Raw genomic sequence first — 14,887 nt, 5'->3', positions numbered from 1 at the left:
ACTAGAGATTTAGTGGGACTTTGCCTAAGGCAAGTTTTTAATAGCAATAATAAAAAAATACTTAATGGTACTTAGGGTAAATAATGTGTGGTCACTATGTTTAAAAAAAAGTAATACCAAACATCTGTGCTAGATTTCCACATGATAAAATCCCCATATTACCTACAGTTCTCCCAAAGTTATAGAGAAAAAAAATGTTTATTTAAAATTCTAGAAGAGACATGTGATAACCAATTTAAGAACTTTAAGGCAGGCATCTTGCATTTTCTGACAGGAATGTATATTTAGTGATCTTCATGATATTTAACTCTGAGCATGCAGAATGCCATGGTATGACATTATGGCTTCAAGACAGATTTCAACCATTAACATACATCCAGGGAGACTGCCTGGCCCAAGAATGTCCTTTTTCTTACATGTGTGTATTTGCAAAGACCACTTTGTTCTGTACAGGATACATTATTTCCTTATCACAGCAAATGCTATATAATTTTGTCTCAGAAAATACCAATAAAATTCAGCTACCTTTGAAAAACATTAACAAAAATATTTGAGTGAGGTTAGTTAGTTACAAACACAGGATTCAGTCTAACTCAGTGATGGAAAACTGAGTGCAAACTAAGCAGGAGTTCTCAGAAACCATGGAAAAGAGCTCAACGTTCTCTCCTCAACAGGCTGCATCTCCAAAACTGAAGCAGAAACACATGCTCACACTTTTTGCTATTCAATCTGAGTTTTATTTGTTCTTTCTTGCTTTGCGAATCAGCAACTAAGGAAACTTCTGTTATAACTAACGCAAAGCTGAGAATCTAGCTATCCTTGTGAAAGCTTATTGCCCATCTTTTAAATTTCTTAATACATGGAAAGAAAACTAATCCCAATTTTTTGCATAGCTTATTTCCCAACATTTTAATTAACCTTACCGACACTGACGTTCTTTGCTATTTCTGTAAAAGAGCAGGATTCTGACTTCAGCTGAAGTGTCCTCCTCCTCCTGTATAATAAGCCTCAAATTTGCCATTCTTAAGACCTTCAAACAAAACTTGAGTAAACCTATCATCACAAGTTTGCCTCTGTGAAACAAAGTTCAAGATGCAGTACACTGTAGAAAGGTACAATCTTTGAGGGCCAGGTAGTTAACACACCAAAGTCAGTCCAAATCTGCTAAGAATATGAAAACAAAGGGAAAAAATGGGTTGTTTTATTTTCCAGAGCTATTCCTATGCCTCTGGTACACTAGCTGTTTGTATGTCTCTTCCCTGTGCCTTCTCTAAGAAATATAATCTAAGGCCCGGAGAAATTCCAGATCTTTGAAGGCAGCTATATTACAAAACTCTGCTACGGCTATTCACAGGAAAAAAAGAAACAATCAATGGCTTAAGAAAGAAAAATGTTTACACAATTCTTAGATATTCAGCAAATTATTTTGAATCAAAACAGTAGGATATTGGTTTCTGGTAACGTGCATGCTTATGTGAAATGGGCAGAAAATGAACGTGAGAAACATTGCATAATTGACAAAGTGGTAGAGACTGAAGGACAACAAGAAAAGTTATTCCTCTCTACCTAGTTAAGTGAACTTCGAAAAAATTACTAGCTAGACAAAAGCAGCTCTGGAATAACAAAGAACATATCCCTTACTATTCAGTTCCTAGTATGATCAGTGCCCAAGAGGGCGCAGGTCAAGGAGATAAATTGACAGCCATTGGAGACATGAGTGTGTAGAAGAGGATGTCCTTAACTGCCAATGTTTCACAACCAGTTGCTTCAGTTTGTCTCACCGCATGTTAGTTTAATTCTCTGGTTTGGTCAAAATTCCACCCATCAGTGATTATTAATAACAAAATCAATTTCTTCTGCTTCTCATCCGTTAGCTTTCTATTCCACCATGTTGAGAGATCTAAAAGACTGAATGAACAAGCAAGAAGACAGATGCCAGCTTTGGCACTTTTTTAAAGAACTAAGAAATGAACAGCACAAGGGAGAAAGATATGGTTGCGTCAGGGTAAAACATGTTCAAAAGCTCAGCAAAATACTTAGGCGGCTTGTCCTTTCTCCAGCTAGGATTTAAAAGGTAACAGAATGGTACACAATTAGATTTCAAGAACTGAAAAACTTCAGATTGAAAGTACTTTTAAACTAGATACCAACAGCATAGCTTATGAGAAGTTGATCTATATATGCTTTTTAATGTAGCATTGAGGCTGTAGAAAATCAGTAGTCTTCAGTTATTTTTTCCACATTCAACCTCATTTCCACCACGTTCAGCTTTTTTTCCATAGATAGCACTCTTCCAACCGGAGGCTACAGCAGAATCTATCATTGTACAGGTAAACTGACACACTAGAAGACTCTGTTCCTTGAATAACTTAATTTGCTGCTACAAAGAAGTTTGTCTTCCTTAACTTGTTTCAAATGCAGTGATAGCAAAACTAATTAAAAACAGAAAAAAGTGTTCAGGATTTGATCAAACAGTATGTTACACATGACAATATACTAGCTTCTCAGAAATATACTCAACACGAGCTCTATACTCCAACCTGTAAAAATACAGAAAGCAGAATATTTTAGATGAAGCTCTAAAATGACAAATATTTTGTTAAAGATATAGGAAGATTAACACAATTTGAGTGAATACTAAATAATTCATGAATGGAATTAATTAAAAATGTATCCAAGTTCCAGTTTACTCTTAAAGCATTCTCAGGAACAAAAAAAAAAATCCAGTAACTCTGCAAGGTCATTTACACAGTTAGGATGAAAACTTACAAACACTAGTTAAAAAAATAAAAATAATAAAAATATCAATCCACTGAGGAGACTACTGCAGAATATTCAACAGAGTAATTCCTGTTTTATCATGTTGGAAAACTGTATTGTGCAGGATGAAGACTACAGGCAGTGACAGTAATGCAAACAAGCACTGCAGAATAACAAGGACTTACCAAGCTACACATGAAGATCAAAAGTTGATCCATTTGGAGTTCTAACAAATAGATAAAACTATACAGAATATCTGATATTCCCTCAAAGCATGCAGACTACTTCCCATAACAAGACAGCAAAAGACAAATTTTGAAAATCAGAACATTTTCCAAGAGCCCACTTGAACAATCAAATCCAGATTCCTGGAAAAACAAGCAGGCATCTACTAAACATTTAGTTTCTAAGCAGTTCATACACCCTACACATCATAATTCCAAGCTCCCTACAAACTTCAAATCTGCAGGAAAAAAAAAATTAAAAAAAAATCAAACCCCATAAATACCATGTGCAGCAGGAAGAGAACTAGAGAGACAGAAGACTTCACCCAAATCCTTGAATTCTTATAATAGCATAGAAATTGTTAGCCAACATCTCCAAATCACTAGATAGTTCCTGCCAATCTGACATGGACAGATTCCAGACAGCAAACCTAGTGAATTTTTAAACGTTGACCAGTTACCAAGGCATATCAGCATGTCATAAGCTGAAACACCAGCAAACCCCATTCTATCTTGCAGAACTCCAGAGGAAAGACAACCTCTATACCCTCCTATAAATTGAGAAAGGAACAAATTTTTTCCTGGCCCGAGGGTAACCCAGGGGGGACTGTGAAACATAAAACTAATTCAGTATAAATATAGGAGAAATAGGCACAGTCTACAAGTTGCAATATGATGTCCTTTCAACATTCCTTGGACTAATCAATAAATTGGATGTCTGAGGACTTTACCTGGAAGCTTGCATTTTATCTACTTTTCAAGCTCTGTTTAGTTCTATTTCTCTCACTGCTCTCAACTACTATACTAATTAGAAACCTTCTTAAAATTTCCACTGTAAATGTACTCATGTCCAATACATACCCAAATTAGGATTCACAAACTTAAGCGATACTGGTGCAACAGGTGAAATACAATCACATAACCAAACAAATAATACATAGCAAATCATCCACCCTTGAAACAGACTGTATGTACTACTCCAAGAATAGCAGATCTAAATCCAGAAACTTGTCTGCTAGTTTACAGAACTTCTCCCACAATCCTCCCTCGTCACAAACTCAGTATCATTAATTCCTTATGCAACTCCTTTCAGGATCCATTGATTTTCAGACTTCATTAACGGGTGGTATCACTTTTTAATTAAAATTCTGCCTGTGAAAAGATTCAGGATCCGCACCTTCACAAGAAAACTTTACTGAAATGTATCATTGCACCCTGCACATTTTTCAGTTTCCAAGCTTCAGATGGGTGCCAGATACCACTGAGGCCTCAATACATATTCTAGGTTAGAGAAGACAAAAAAAAAAAAAAAGGCGGGGGGGGGGGGGGGGGCCACAGAGGGGAGGACAGGACATGGACGACACGCTAAAGTAGCCATAAGCTAAATATAAAAGAATTTGTCCATAGCAAAAAAAATATTTTGACAACATTCTGCAGATGTAAATAGCTGTTCTTCATCTCTAGCATTCATACATTTAGCGATATAGAGGAGCCAATAATAGTTTTCTACCTTCTTGTATTAGTTTTATTCATGCTTTGATCTGTCAGGCAAATTGGTGTTTTTACTCGACCGGAAGTTCAATCAGACTACGCTGTTGCCGAGTTTCGAAGGAAATAGACCTGTTTGTCCCAATTCCCCTTACCGTGGGCAGCTTGTACTGGACCCCCCTGCAATTTTCACCCTTCTTAGCAGGGAGCAACAGGGTCTTTCTGAGGAAGATCCACGCTGTCCTGTTTGCCTGACACTAGTCACAGGAGAGTGCTGATGGGCTGCTGGGAGGTAGAGGGCAGGTGGGCTTGACACCAGGCCAGATTTTCTTTCAATTGTACTACTTCAATCATCCCAAATCCAGTCCCAAAAATGCATTCACAAGTGATGTGGGCAGCTGGTGCGGATGGGCTTGGGATCAAATTAAGGATCTCTCAAAGTACAGTGCAGCCACCACCCCAGTGTTTTAATGTGGCAACATTATGTGGTATATTTACCCAAAAAGTTGGGGCACCACACGTGAAAATACATTAGAAATGCATATAGGCAGAAGCCTTTGTTTATATGGAAGGCAAAACATTTTAAAAACACTTATTTCAAACACAAGGGGTATAAAATCAAACACAAAAGTAGCATGCACTCATGACTATTTAGTTTATAGCAGCAGCAGGTGTTACTTCTCCCTTCAGTAGTTGTAGTCTTCATTTGCCAAACACTGATTTGTCAAAATACAAAGAATACAGAAACTATGCAAAGCAACAATGTCAGAGACAATAAGCCACAAATACAATTACTTTTCTTCCATAATTTCTTATAATAATTTCTTCCATAAATTCAAATATCAGTCCTGTTGTGTATTTATTACAGATGTAAAACAACTGCATGTTTTTTTTTATGAAAAAAATAGAGCAGAAAAAGAAAATACTTAGATACTCTATATTTCTAAAACCGCAAGTACTTTGACAATATCTTTTAAACAAATACATGAGGTTTTCCTTACCTCTCTAAGATGCATGTTTTCCTTCTCCTTCTGATCTAAAATAACTTCTAAGTGATTAACCTGAGATTCAGCCTCTGCCATCCTTCGAGTTCTCTCATTGTCATCTTCCATTCCTTTAGATGGCAAACCTTTACTTTGCAACATTTCCAGAAGCTTTTTTATTGATTCATCTCTGGCATTTAGTGTTTGCTTTTGTGTTTCAATCCTAAGCTCCATTTCTTCTAGCGTTTTTCTCAACAGGAAGAGCTCTTTAGCTTGTCTATCATGTTCTGCTTGAAGTCTTCGAAAATTCTCCTCTGTGAGCTCAATGGTAAAATGCTCAGCCCCTCGGTTTCCGCTTTCTTGCTGGAGAAGATGGTTAAGGTCTCTCTGGGTTCTAAGCTCATCTTGAAGTGCCTGGATTGTCATTTGCAGATGCTGCAAAAAAGAAAATAAAGGAGAAAAAAAAAAAGAATTTAGAATCTGAATGTAGGATTAGTCTGATTAACCTTTTGTTGTACGCTGTTACAAAGATTCATCAGAATCAGTGATGAAAGTATATCAAATGACCTTATAAAATAGCAAATGAATGTGACAATATTTGTAATGATATCTTTCAAGTGCTTCTAGAAAAAAAAAGACCACACACACACACACACCAAGTGTCAGCTACAGATAAAATAAATAGGAAAGAAAGGCAAACCAACAAACCCAAACACTAGGCAGCAAGATGTCCATTAGTACAGTCAATATGTTCCTATAAAGCTGAAAGACTCAGTATTCCATGTTTTCTAAATTACTTCATAGACTACAGGTAATTCTGCCCTTCATGGTGCTCAACAGCACTGCTGTTTATAAAGTCAGTCAAAGCACTCACTATAATTGAAGGGGCTTTGGGGAGGGGCTGAGTTGGGGCTGGTTGGTTTTGTTTCTTTTGGCGACTAAAGCTATGAACATGTTTAGTAAACAGGATTACTGTATCTCTAACAAGCAAACAAAAAAACACAATAAGCAATACTGAATTTTGAAAAATAAATTGACTGCAAATAGTGGACAAACCTTTGTTCTCCTGGCATCCAAAAACTGAACAGCATGGTAAATGAAAAAATGAAGCAAAATCAACATAAATAAAGGTCAGATGCAAGCAAAGGAGATTCAACAGAAAGAACTGAATTCAACAAAAAGTGCCTTCAACAAAAAAAAAATAATTTTATTGAGTTATACAGAAAGGCACCAACAACTTACACAGTACTCAAATATATAAATCTAAAATACCGACAGACTTTACTCAATTAATGTGACAAACATATAAGAAATAATCGATCCCACAGTGAATAACAACATTCCTATTTTAGCTGACTGTTCTTTTACACTTTAAGGTTTTTCAAAACACAGTAACTTGTCCTAAAATATTTGTACTACATCTGAGTACATGGCTCTTTCCCTGTTCAGGAAGTAAACCTTGCACTCCTTATTCAACACAAATCAAAATCAAAAAGAATTTTGCCCATGTTGAGGTTGGAACATAAACTATAGTAATTTAGGATAATTATCTATGATGTTAATTTCAGATTATATTTTTATCTGACGATTTGTTTTTCTTCTTATTTTTTCCCCTCTATTCACCGCCTACACAGCATACTGAATTTATAGAAATATGAATTCCTGAACAGTCACATGGTCTGTACCAGAAGACATTGCATTGCAGGAATTAGTGGACTTAAATGAATGGCACCAGACTTTTTTGCATTAATGGATATTCTGCAACTTCATACTCTAAAAACAGAACAAAAACAAAACAAAAAAACCAAACAAAACACCAAGCAACCCCCACCAAACAAAACATCATCTCATTTGACACTACCTTCATGTTTAGCACAATTACATCTAAAGCTGCCAGTTTGCAACAATAATTTAAACTAAATGAAATATACAAAACCTTAAGAAAATAACCTTTTGAAATCATGTCTTTTATCAGTTATTTCAAATGGAAAAAAGTATTGCCAGTGGTAGAATTCTGTACAGTTAGACACTTTTAATCCGTTCTATCATTAAATGGCACTTTTTTAATAGATGTCCAGATCTTAATTCGCTTAATATTCACATCTTATCAGGCACACAGTTAAGAGCATACAAATGTAGGCTACTCATTTGCAACCCTGCTTTTATTTAATGGTAATTCTTATATTTTCTTAATCTCATCATATTTTTAATTATTTAGATAAACTTTAAAGCTCCCAATAAACTTAACTGTTTATTTTTATAAAATAAACATTTTATAATGTTTAAATGTAGATTTAAACATTTTAAATCCTCTAGATGTAGCAATTTTCCCACTTTAAATCTACTAATATACTGAGTGCTTATGACCCCAAGACTGACAGTTTTAGCACAGAAACTCAGTGCATAAATCCACATCAAATTTTCAAATAGTACAGAAATTATATTCAATGGTTATCACAAATGAGTGAATTAACGAAGACATGGGAAGGCAATGACAAAGAGGGACAGATGCTGCCAAGTAAACAGAGTCAAAACCATTTCTTTTTAAATGCTTTTTCACTGTGTTAAGTCATAGGGACATAATTTGTGTAGATTACCTTCACCAGCCAATACAGTAGTTTTGCGGTGATTGCAGACTAAGTGACATCTTGCATTAGAGAATACAGCCTTACAAAGCTACAAAGATTAGCGCATAGAGTAACACTGAAAGTTGGAGAATAGATGCTTGAAATTACAGAATTAAAAATAATTCAGTTTCTACTAAAGAGATTGCAAGTTTTCTTATACAAGAAAATATTATTTTTCTTCTTCACTAGCATTAGAGCAGAAATATGGATGAAATCCTGGCTTAAAAGTATTAAAAAGAAAAGGAAAAAGAAAACCAGAAACTACCTTCCCATTACATTACATTCTTCAATATATGACTATTGAGATGGAAAGGCAAGGGAGCAGGTAAAAGCAACATTTCACTTTTTTAAAAAAGTAATTTCTCAGAAAAAAAATGACGGACACCTCAAAGAATACATTGGAACATCTCCATTCTCAGCTTTGAGAACATTTTAGCTTAGCTGATGATGTTACAAGCTACTTCAAAATTACACTCAATAGTTTGTTTCAGCGGCATGACTGGTAAGGGATTTTTTTACAAGTATTTATGAACTCTCACTACAAGTTTCTATCTTGAAGCCGAAGGAGCAGGTTTTTGTCTGGTCAGGTGGTGGTGGTGTTACTGGTTGGGGGCGGTGCTGAAAGCTTCTGACAGAAAGCCATTAAGCATGGGACTCACAGCTTCCATTTACAAAAACCCATTTTTATTCAAAGGCTTCAAGGGAAACCATGAAAGTGTTGCAAATGTGACCAAAATTAAAGAGACCACAATCAAATAAAGAAATAAAATTTATATAAAATTTTTCATTCCATCTTGGGACTGAATTTTAAGGGAAAGAGCTTCATTTTTACAACTTCGGACTTGGAATCATGTAACTGATGCGACGCATCTTTACCTGGTTTTCCTGTTATGGAAGAAAGCCTTGGTTAGAGCTTATTGAAAATTTCCAGATGAGTAATTATAGAATAGATTTGTACCCATTTCAACTATTCATAAATTTGCATCAAGCTTGGCAAACAGCGCCTCTCAAAAGCTCAAAATAATTCAATAAATGTTTTATTTTTTGTTTTTCAAATTAGAAGCTTAGTCTTTTAAACTTTTTCATGCTATTTTTAATTTTAAGTTGTCTCTTTTTTAAAATGGAGTTAGAATTTTTCTAAGTTAAATGCTTCCTTTTGATCAAACAAAATTTCATTCAATGTTATACAAAGAAATTTCCCTTTTAATTAACTAATTTTCAAGTTGGTGTCCACGTCAGCCATCAGCCAGAGTTTCAGTCCCAGGGCATTTATTTGAAGAATGAAGCTCACCTCTATACATTCTTGAAAAGAAGGACTAGCTGAAATAACACGCCTATAAAATTTACTTTGCATAAGCACAGTAAACTAAATCCTCTGCATTCCAAAATTATTTCACTCCTAAGCAACAGCAATATTCAGCAACTACCAGTAGTCTACAAATAGACAAAAGAATTGTTTTCTCCAATCTGAATAATGATTTAAGATACGTCCTCCTAATGTTAAATTAGACAATATTTATTACTTGATGCTAAAAACTATTTACAAGTAAATGTTTTCCCAAAGTCAAGCAGTCTCTGTACACCAAATGCCTATATGTCTATAAGACTTTAGCTAAGCAAAGGGAAACTAATTTCTAAAATATTTAAAATGTTGTAAGACAAAAATAAAAGCAAACTTAATGATCACGTTGCTAACATACAACCCTTCTCAACGCAAGCTGTAAAAGCCAAAACTGTTGGATTAACACACAAAAAATTAGAAATCAGAGCTCAACCAGCAATTCTGGTTAAGATAGACCAGACAACTTCCTTTTCTGCCCCACAGCAGCCTATGTACCGGGTTCTTAGGTTCTGCCCATAACCGCGTTTGTCACTAAGCACAAGAGTAGTTGTGGCTGCTTCTCAGTAATTGTGTTAAAACTAACAGCCTCAACTGTGGCAGACTACTGCTACTTTGACATAAGAGAATCCATTTTTGTACACCTTCAAGACTTAGAACTCTCTTTGAACATGACGGACCAAATTTAGACTTGTGCTGGCACAGATTTTTGTATCTGCAGCTAGCTAAGAGAAGGAAAGAACAAATGTTGTGAGGGTGGAAAGAAACTGTATAATTAATTGCAGTGGGGGAGGAACGTAGGAGTGCTGTGAATATCTGTCACACTGCTATCATTACATAGACATAGAACTTTATGGGATTTAAAAAAAACATGGAAGATCTATCATATTTTTCATAATTTCTCTTAAAAACAGACCAGTTGACCAGAAATATTTCCATGCCAATTTCTCAGTAATAGATAAACAGTTCTCTCAGAAATTTTTCATTCCTTCTCTATAGCCTGACTCCAAGAGGCAATCCATGGAACTGCACAGGAGGTCCCATTAATCTTTCTCTGAATTAAGCATAGTGCAGGTTTTCAAAATTTGCCCCCACAAACTGAAACAAAACTATGAAAGGAAGATGAATTAATGGCCCTTCCTGGATTCCAATTCACCTTCTACACAAGGAAGTTCCTCTAATCTGTGCCAACTGGCTATTCCCAAAGGAATTGCCTGCAGAGAACTGTCCTGCCACAGTAGGCCTTGGGCCAGAGCACATAAGGACCTTCAGAGCATCCCAGAGCCTTAGCTATATGGTGAACAGTGGAGGAAAAGGAAATCACAAGGAGACTGACCGATTTAAAATTGTTAGTCCACCTACAGAAGTACACAGCTTCTTGTACTTTGCACCATCACCCTGGCTCCCAAAGCAAAGAACATGTTGAAGAATCCGGTCTACTGTCATGGAAAGTATTGCCTGCTACTAAGGTGGAAGAAAGTGATAAATCTTGTTTAAGGTTAAGAAAGAAAGAAATTATAACTGGGGCTGTCTTGACTGGGAAAGCCAACCTGAAGGATTTGGTGGCAGAAAGTGGTCTTATGCTATCATCAAGTGATAGATTTTGAAATACACATCCATCCATATGCAATTTGCTAGTAGTTTTCTGTAAGGTAGTGACAATCTAACAAGCTAATTCCTCAGACAGGAATCACTCAAATTTGGGCACCAGAGCTGCTGAAGGATTCTGAGTATGTTCTTTGATAGTTTCTGTTCTAAGTAATTCAGTACAGCACTATGACTAAAGGAGGCAATGGCAAGATCATCCAGTAGATTTTAAACAACTATTTCTGTAGCCACCCAAGATGATTTGTTATTTTGGTGCTCTATCCAAAAAGAGCTATAGCTACTTTATTGGACTTGAGTGGTTTTTCCCCACCGAATGTCTCAATCCTTCCTCTCACCCCCCACTGCCTTTTTATTGACTTCTAGCTCCTATCTCTCACAGCTCTATTTTTAGCTCCTGATTCTCCTGTTTCTTTCCCACTCCAAACACAAGGACAAAATGTATTAGCTTTGTCTTCTGGGACTCTCTTACCTGGCTTTACAACAATTGAGAAGCAATGACTACTGTGATAACCGTCTCTGTCCTATCAATGCCAGAACTTCCATGTAACATGATGGTCAAACAATCTGACAAAGTGAAAACCAGCTGACAGCAAAACCCTGCAAGTTTCAAAGGAATAAGCGGAGTCCAGGAAAGAGACATCCACACGCTGCAGGGTGGGATGTGAGGTGAGGCTGAAGTGCCTTACCTTACACCAGGCAGCTGGCAGTACGGGAATACATAGGAGCACATCAGGATGGCTTCAAGACTTCCAGAAGAGCTGGAAATCAAACCAAACTAGAGATTTCAATATACTCTTTCTTTTTTCTCTTTTTCCTTTTATTAATGCACATAAACGTGACAAAGGGTTTTGTCAGTCGTTTATGATCTGTTACAGCCTTTGAAAAGGCATGGTCTAACACAGTATTTTTCTGAATTTATTCTTCAAACTACGGATGATTGTTTTAAGCAGTCTCTGCAGCTAACTTCTTGATGGTGTGGGATATCTTAATAAGCAGCCTTGCATGATCACATTATCTCTATGGTGCATACAATGAAAGGAATAAAACGTACTAACTAAAATGCCCTGTGTCTTGGGACATAAATACAGACTTTCCAGAGCTGGATCGGTTGATATAGTCTAGTCTCTTGGCAGTAGGAAATATATTATGATGAAGACGACTGTGGAAAAAAAATCCTACTGTGTAACTGTATACAGTAGAAAGCTACAACTATAACTGAATACATCTGAACAAGTATAACAGCAAATTATACTATCAACTATACTCTCATTTTCTAAAATCAAGCTTCATTATTCGTTCTATAATCTGCCACTGCTCCATTTTCATTCTTCACTGTACGAAGCTCTGTCATTGAAAGGTGACAAACTACTTAAAGCTTTCTTATGAACTGCATCTAAACCAACTTATATGTTAACTTTAGCTATACTGCTGAAACAAGTATGAGCATTAGACTTGCAAATATTTATAACGAAACATTGTTAAGGACAAACATGCAAATCTTTATTTTCTTCTCTAAGAGAAAACCAGAAAGGGAATTGGAGATATTTTCTTCATGAGTATAAATTAAGAAATGGATTCTCCCATGCATTTGCTCGTCTGTCTAATGTAATTTAGAATTCTGGCATCCAAACAAAACTGAAGATCAGTTGACAAGAATTTTGCTTGAATAAGACAGGACTGACAGCAAGAGATGAAAGGAGAAGACAGATGTGATTTGTGAGGAATCACAGGAGATTCAGACCACACACACGATGCATTTTCAGCATTAAAAATTCTGGAGGTGCAACAGATGTGAGACAACTTCTGCATAACACCGTTTGCTGGTAGAACCATGTATTTGAAAAGAGAGAATTCTTGTTTACTGGCTTTCCTTAATTTCTCTTTCCTATGTTCTTAAATTTGGTGCCTTGTCAAATTCTATAAAGCTTGCCCTTAATACCATGCTTTGCAAGTTAAATAATGTCATGTACATTTAAATCTGCATTTCTTAATACAGACATTATATTTAATCTGAACTATCAGACTTCATTACTATTCAGTCAGCTTCTCTGGGTCATCTCACACAAATATTTTGGTGAAAAACAAATAAGATTGGAAAGACAAAGTATTGCCTAAAAACTTCAGATCAATGTACAAAAATGCATCTCATTTATAACTGAGGAGTAACTGTAGGCTAAAACGTTTTAGTATTGCACGTTTCATAGGAGGTTTGCACCTAATTCTTAAGGCACAATCTGTAAATATATTTCTTTCTGAATTCTCTGCTTTGCTGTGGGCTGAGAGATGTCATTTTTCATTTATTTCCTTTGATTTGCCGTTTGCCCTAAGTGGGTCTGCTATCACAGATATGGTTTGTCATTCTGTCAAATAATATGTCTTCATAATAGATATTTACAGAACCACAAATCCATCTCTAAAGCACTGAAGTTCATTTGTTCATTTGGAGTATTTTGGGGTAGAAAAAACCTAACTATATGTCCGAAACAGCTCTCCCTATAATCCCTTCATTCTTTCTTCCACTACATTTCTCCAGCATAGCCAATGCTTTCTGTGGTGTGTGATCTCATTTCAGGTCTTTCAAATTCACCTTGCCTCTAAAATGCAATACTTCCTTTTTTTTTTTCCTGAAGAAAGCTAGCTAAATACTATTTGTTGAATTATTTATTCAATGGAGGATTTCTGATATTTATCAACCAGCTTCAACCGAAGTCAGAACACAGTCTTATCACTGCAGAGACACAGTACACTTTGCCTCAGTCCACACTTACCAACAGGAATTCAGTTATGGTGTACCTTGTATAAAGCAGTATCTCAAAAGCAAAAGTTCAGTACAACCTTCTTCATCAATCAATTCCTTTAACCTAGAAAATTTGAATTAATCTATGTTTTCTCCTATTGATAAAAATCACTTTAATGCTCATGGGCCAAATCTTGTAGCCTGTAATCATAAGAACCAGAAGGACAAGAGGAAGGTACTTTTAGAAATGTAAGAAGTCATACAAAGCCTTGAGAGGAGTAATCTGCAAAGATACACATTCACAAAAATGCCCACATCAAGTTATTTAGTTACTAAAAAAAAGCTTTATTAAAATATGTACTTCATCAGTATGATAGCAAAATGCAGGGTTTAGAATTTAGGTGATCATTACTGGTACTATTACAGCTTTTAAACAGTCCAATTATGCTGTTATGGCAAGACTGTGGCCTCCTTTTTCCCCCCTCTTCCCTTTGGAAAAATGCTGTTGCAATGTTTTTAGGGCTGAGCAATGCCAGAATCACTAAATAGTATTTTAGTTGACTGAAAATCACCTGTAACACAGATTTCGACCAATCTGAACACATCTGGAAGAATCTGTTTCAAGATTACTTATGACAACTTACCAGGAGAAAAAAGCAAAATACATTTTAACAAGGCCTGGAAATCAATGTTAGCTTAAGAAAAGCAGGTGGGTTGTTTTTTTTTTTTTTTCCCAAAAATTCTGTCTGTAACATTAGCTACCCAGGTAAGAACAATGCAAGTTTTAGAAGTCCTGGACACTCAAAAGATAAATCTTAGGCGTTCATATTTAAAAACTATTCTCATCAGATAAAGTAACTATATACAGTGAGAAAACCTCCCTCCATCCTCTAATGCACTGCAGTTTCCCTGATACTCTTTTCTTGCCAGGATAAATAATTTCCGCTCTTTTGGGGGATTGAAGCACTGGGGGAAGGAAGGTTTTAGACCATTTGGGACCATAAACCTTTACCCTCCGCACACAAGATTTCTCACATGGCCTAGGCTCCACATAACCAATCCTTTCAATTTGTGTTCTGACTGCCCACAGTTTACCAAAGATGAGCAGAATCTCAGTCCTA

The 14,887-nt window shown here is 36.0% G+C and overlaps 1 protein-coding gene across 9 annotated transcripts in view; it reads right to left on the bottom strand.

Moving 5' to 3' along the window:
- ERC2 (ELKS/RAB6-interacting/CAST family member 2) overlaps positions 1-14,887 on the bottom strand; it is a 532,276-nt gene that overhangs the window by 448,997 nt on the left and 68,392 nt on the right. For all 9 annotated transcript variants that reach the window (XR_012044651.1, XR_012044655.1, XR_012044654.1 and 6 more), the window contains one exon: positions 5,474-5,890. Coding sequence is in view for 3 of the 9 variants with exons in the window: in XM_072876309.1 (XP_072732410.1) it covers positions 5,474-5,890 (417 nt within the window). In the remaining 6 variants the exon portion in view is untranslated. The remainder of the gene's footprint in view (positions 1-5,473; positions 5,891-14,887) is intronic.

The sequence above is a fragment of the Ciconia boyciana genome, chromosome 11, assembly GCF_034638445.1.
Source record: "Ciconia boyciana chromosome 11, ASM3463844v1, whole genome shotgun sequence".
NCBI lineage: Eukaryota > Metazoa > Chordata > Aves > Ciconiiformes > Ciconiidae > Ciconia > Ciconia boyciana.
The sequence above is the reverse complement of the archived record's forward strand: the minus strand, read 5'-3'. Positions and strand labels throughout refer to the sequence as shown.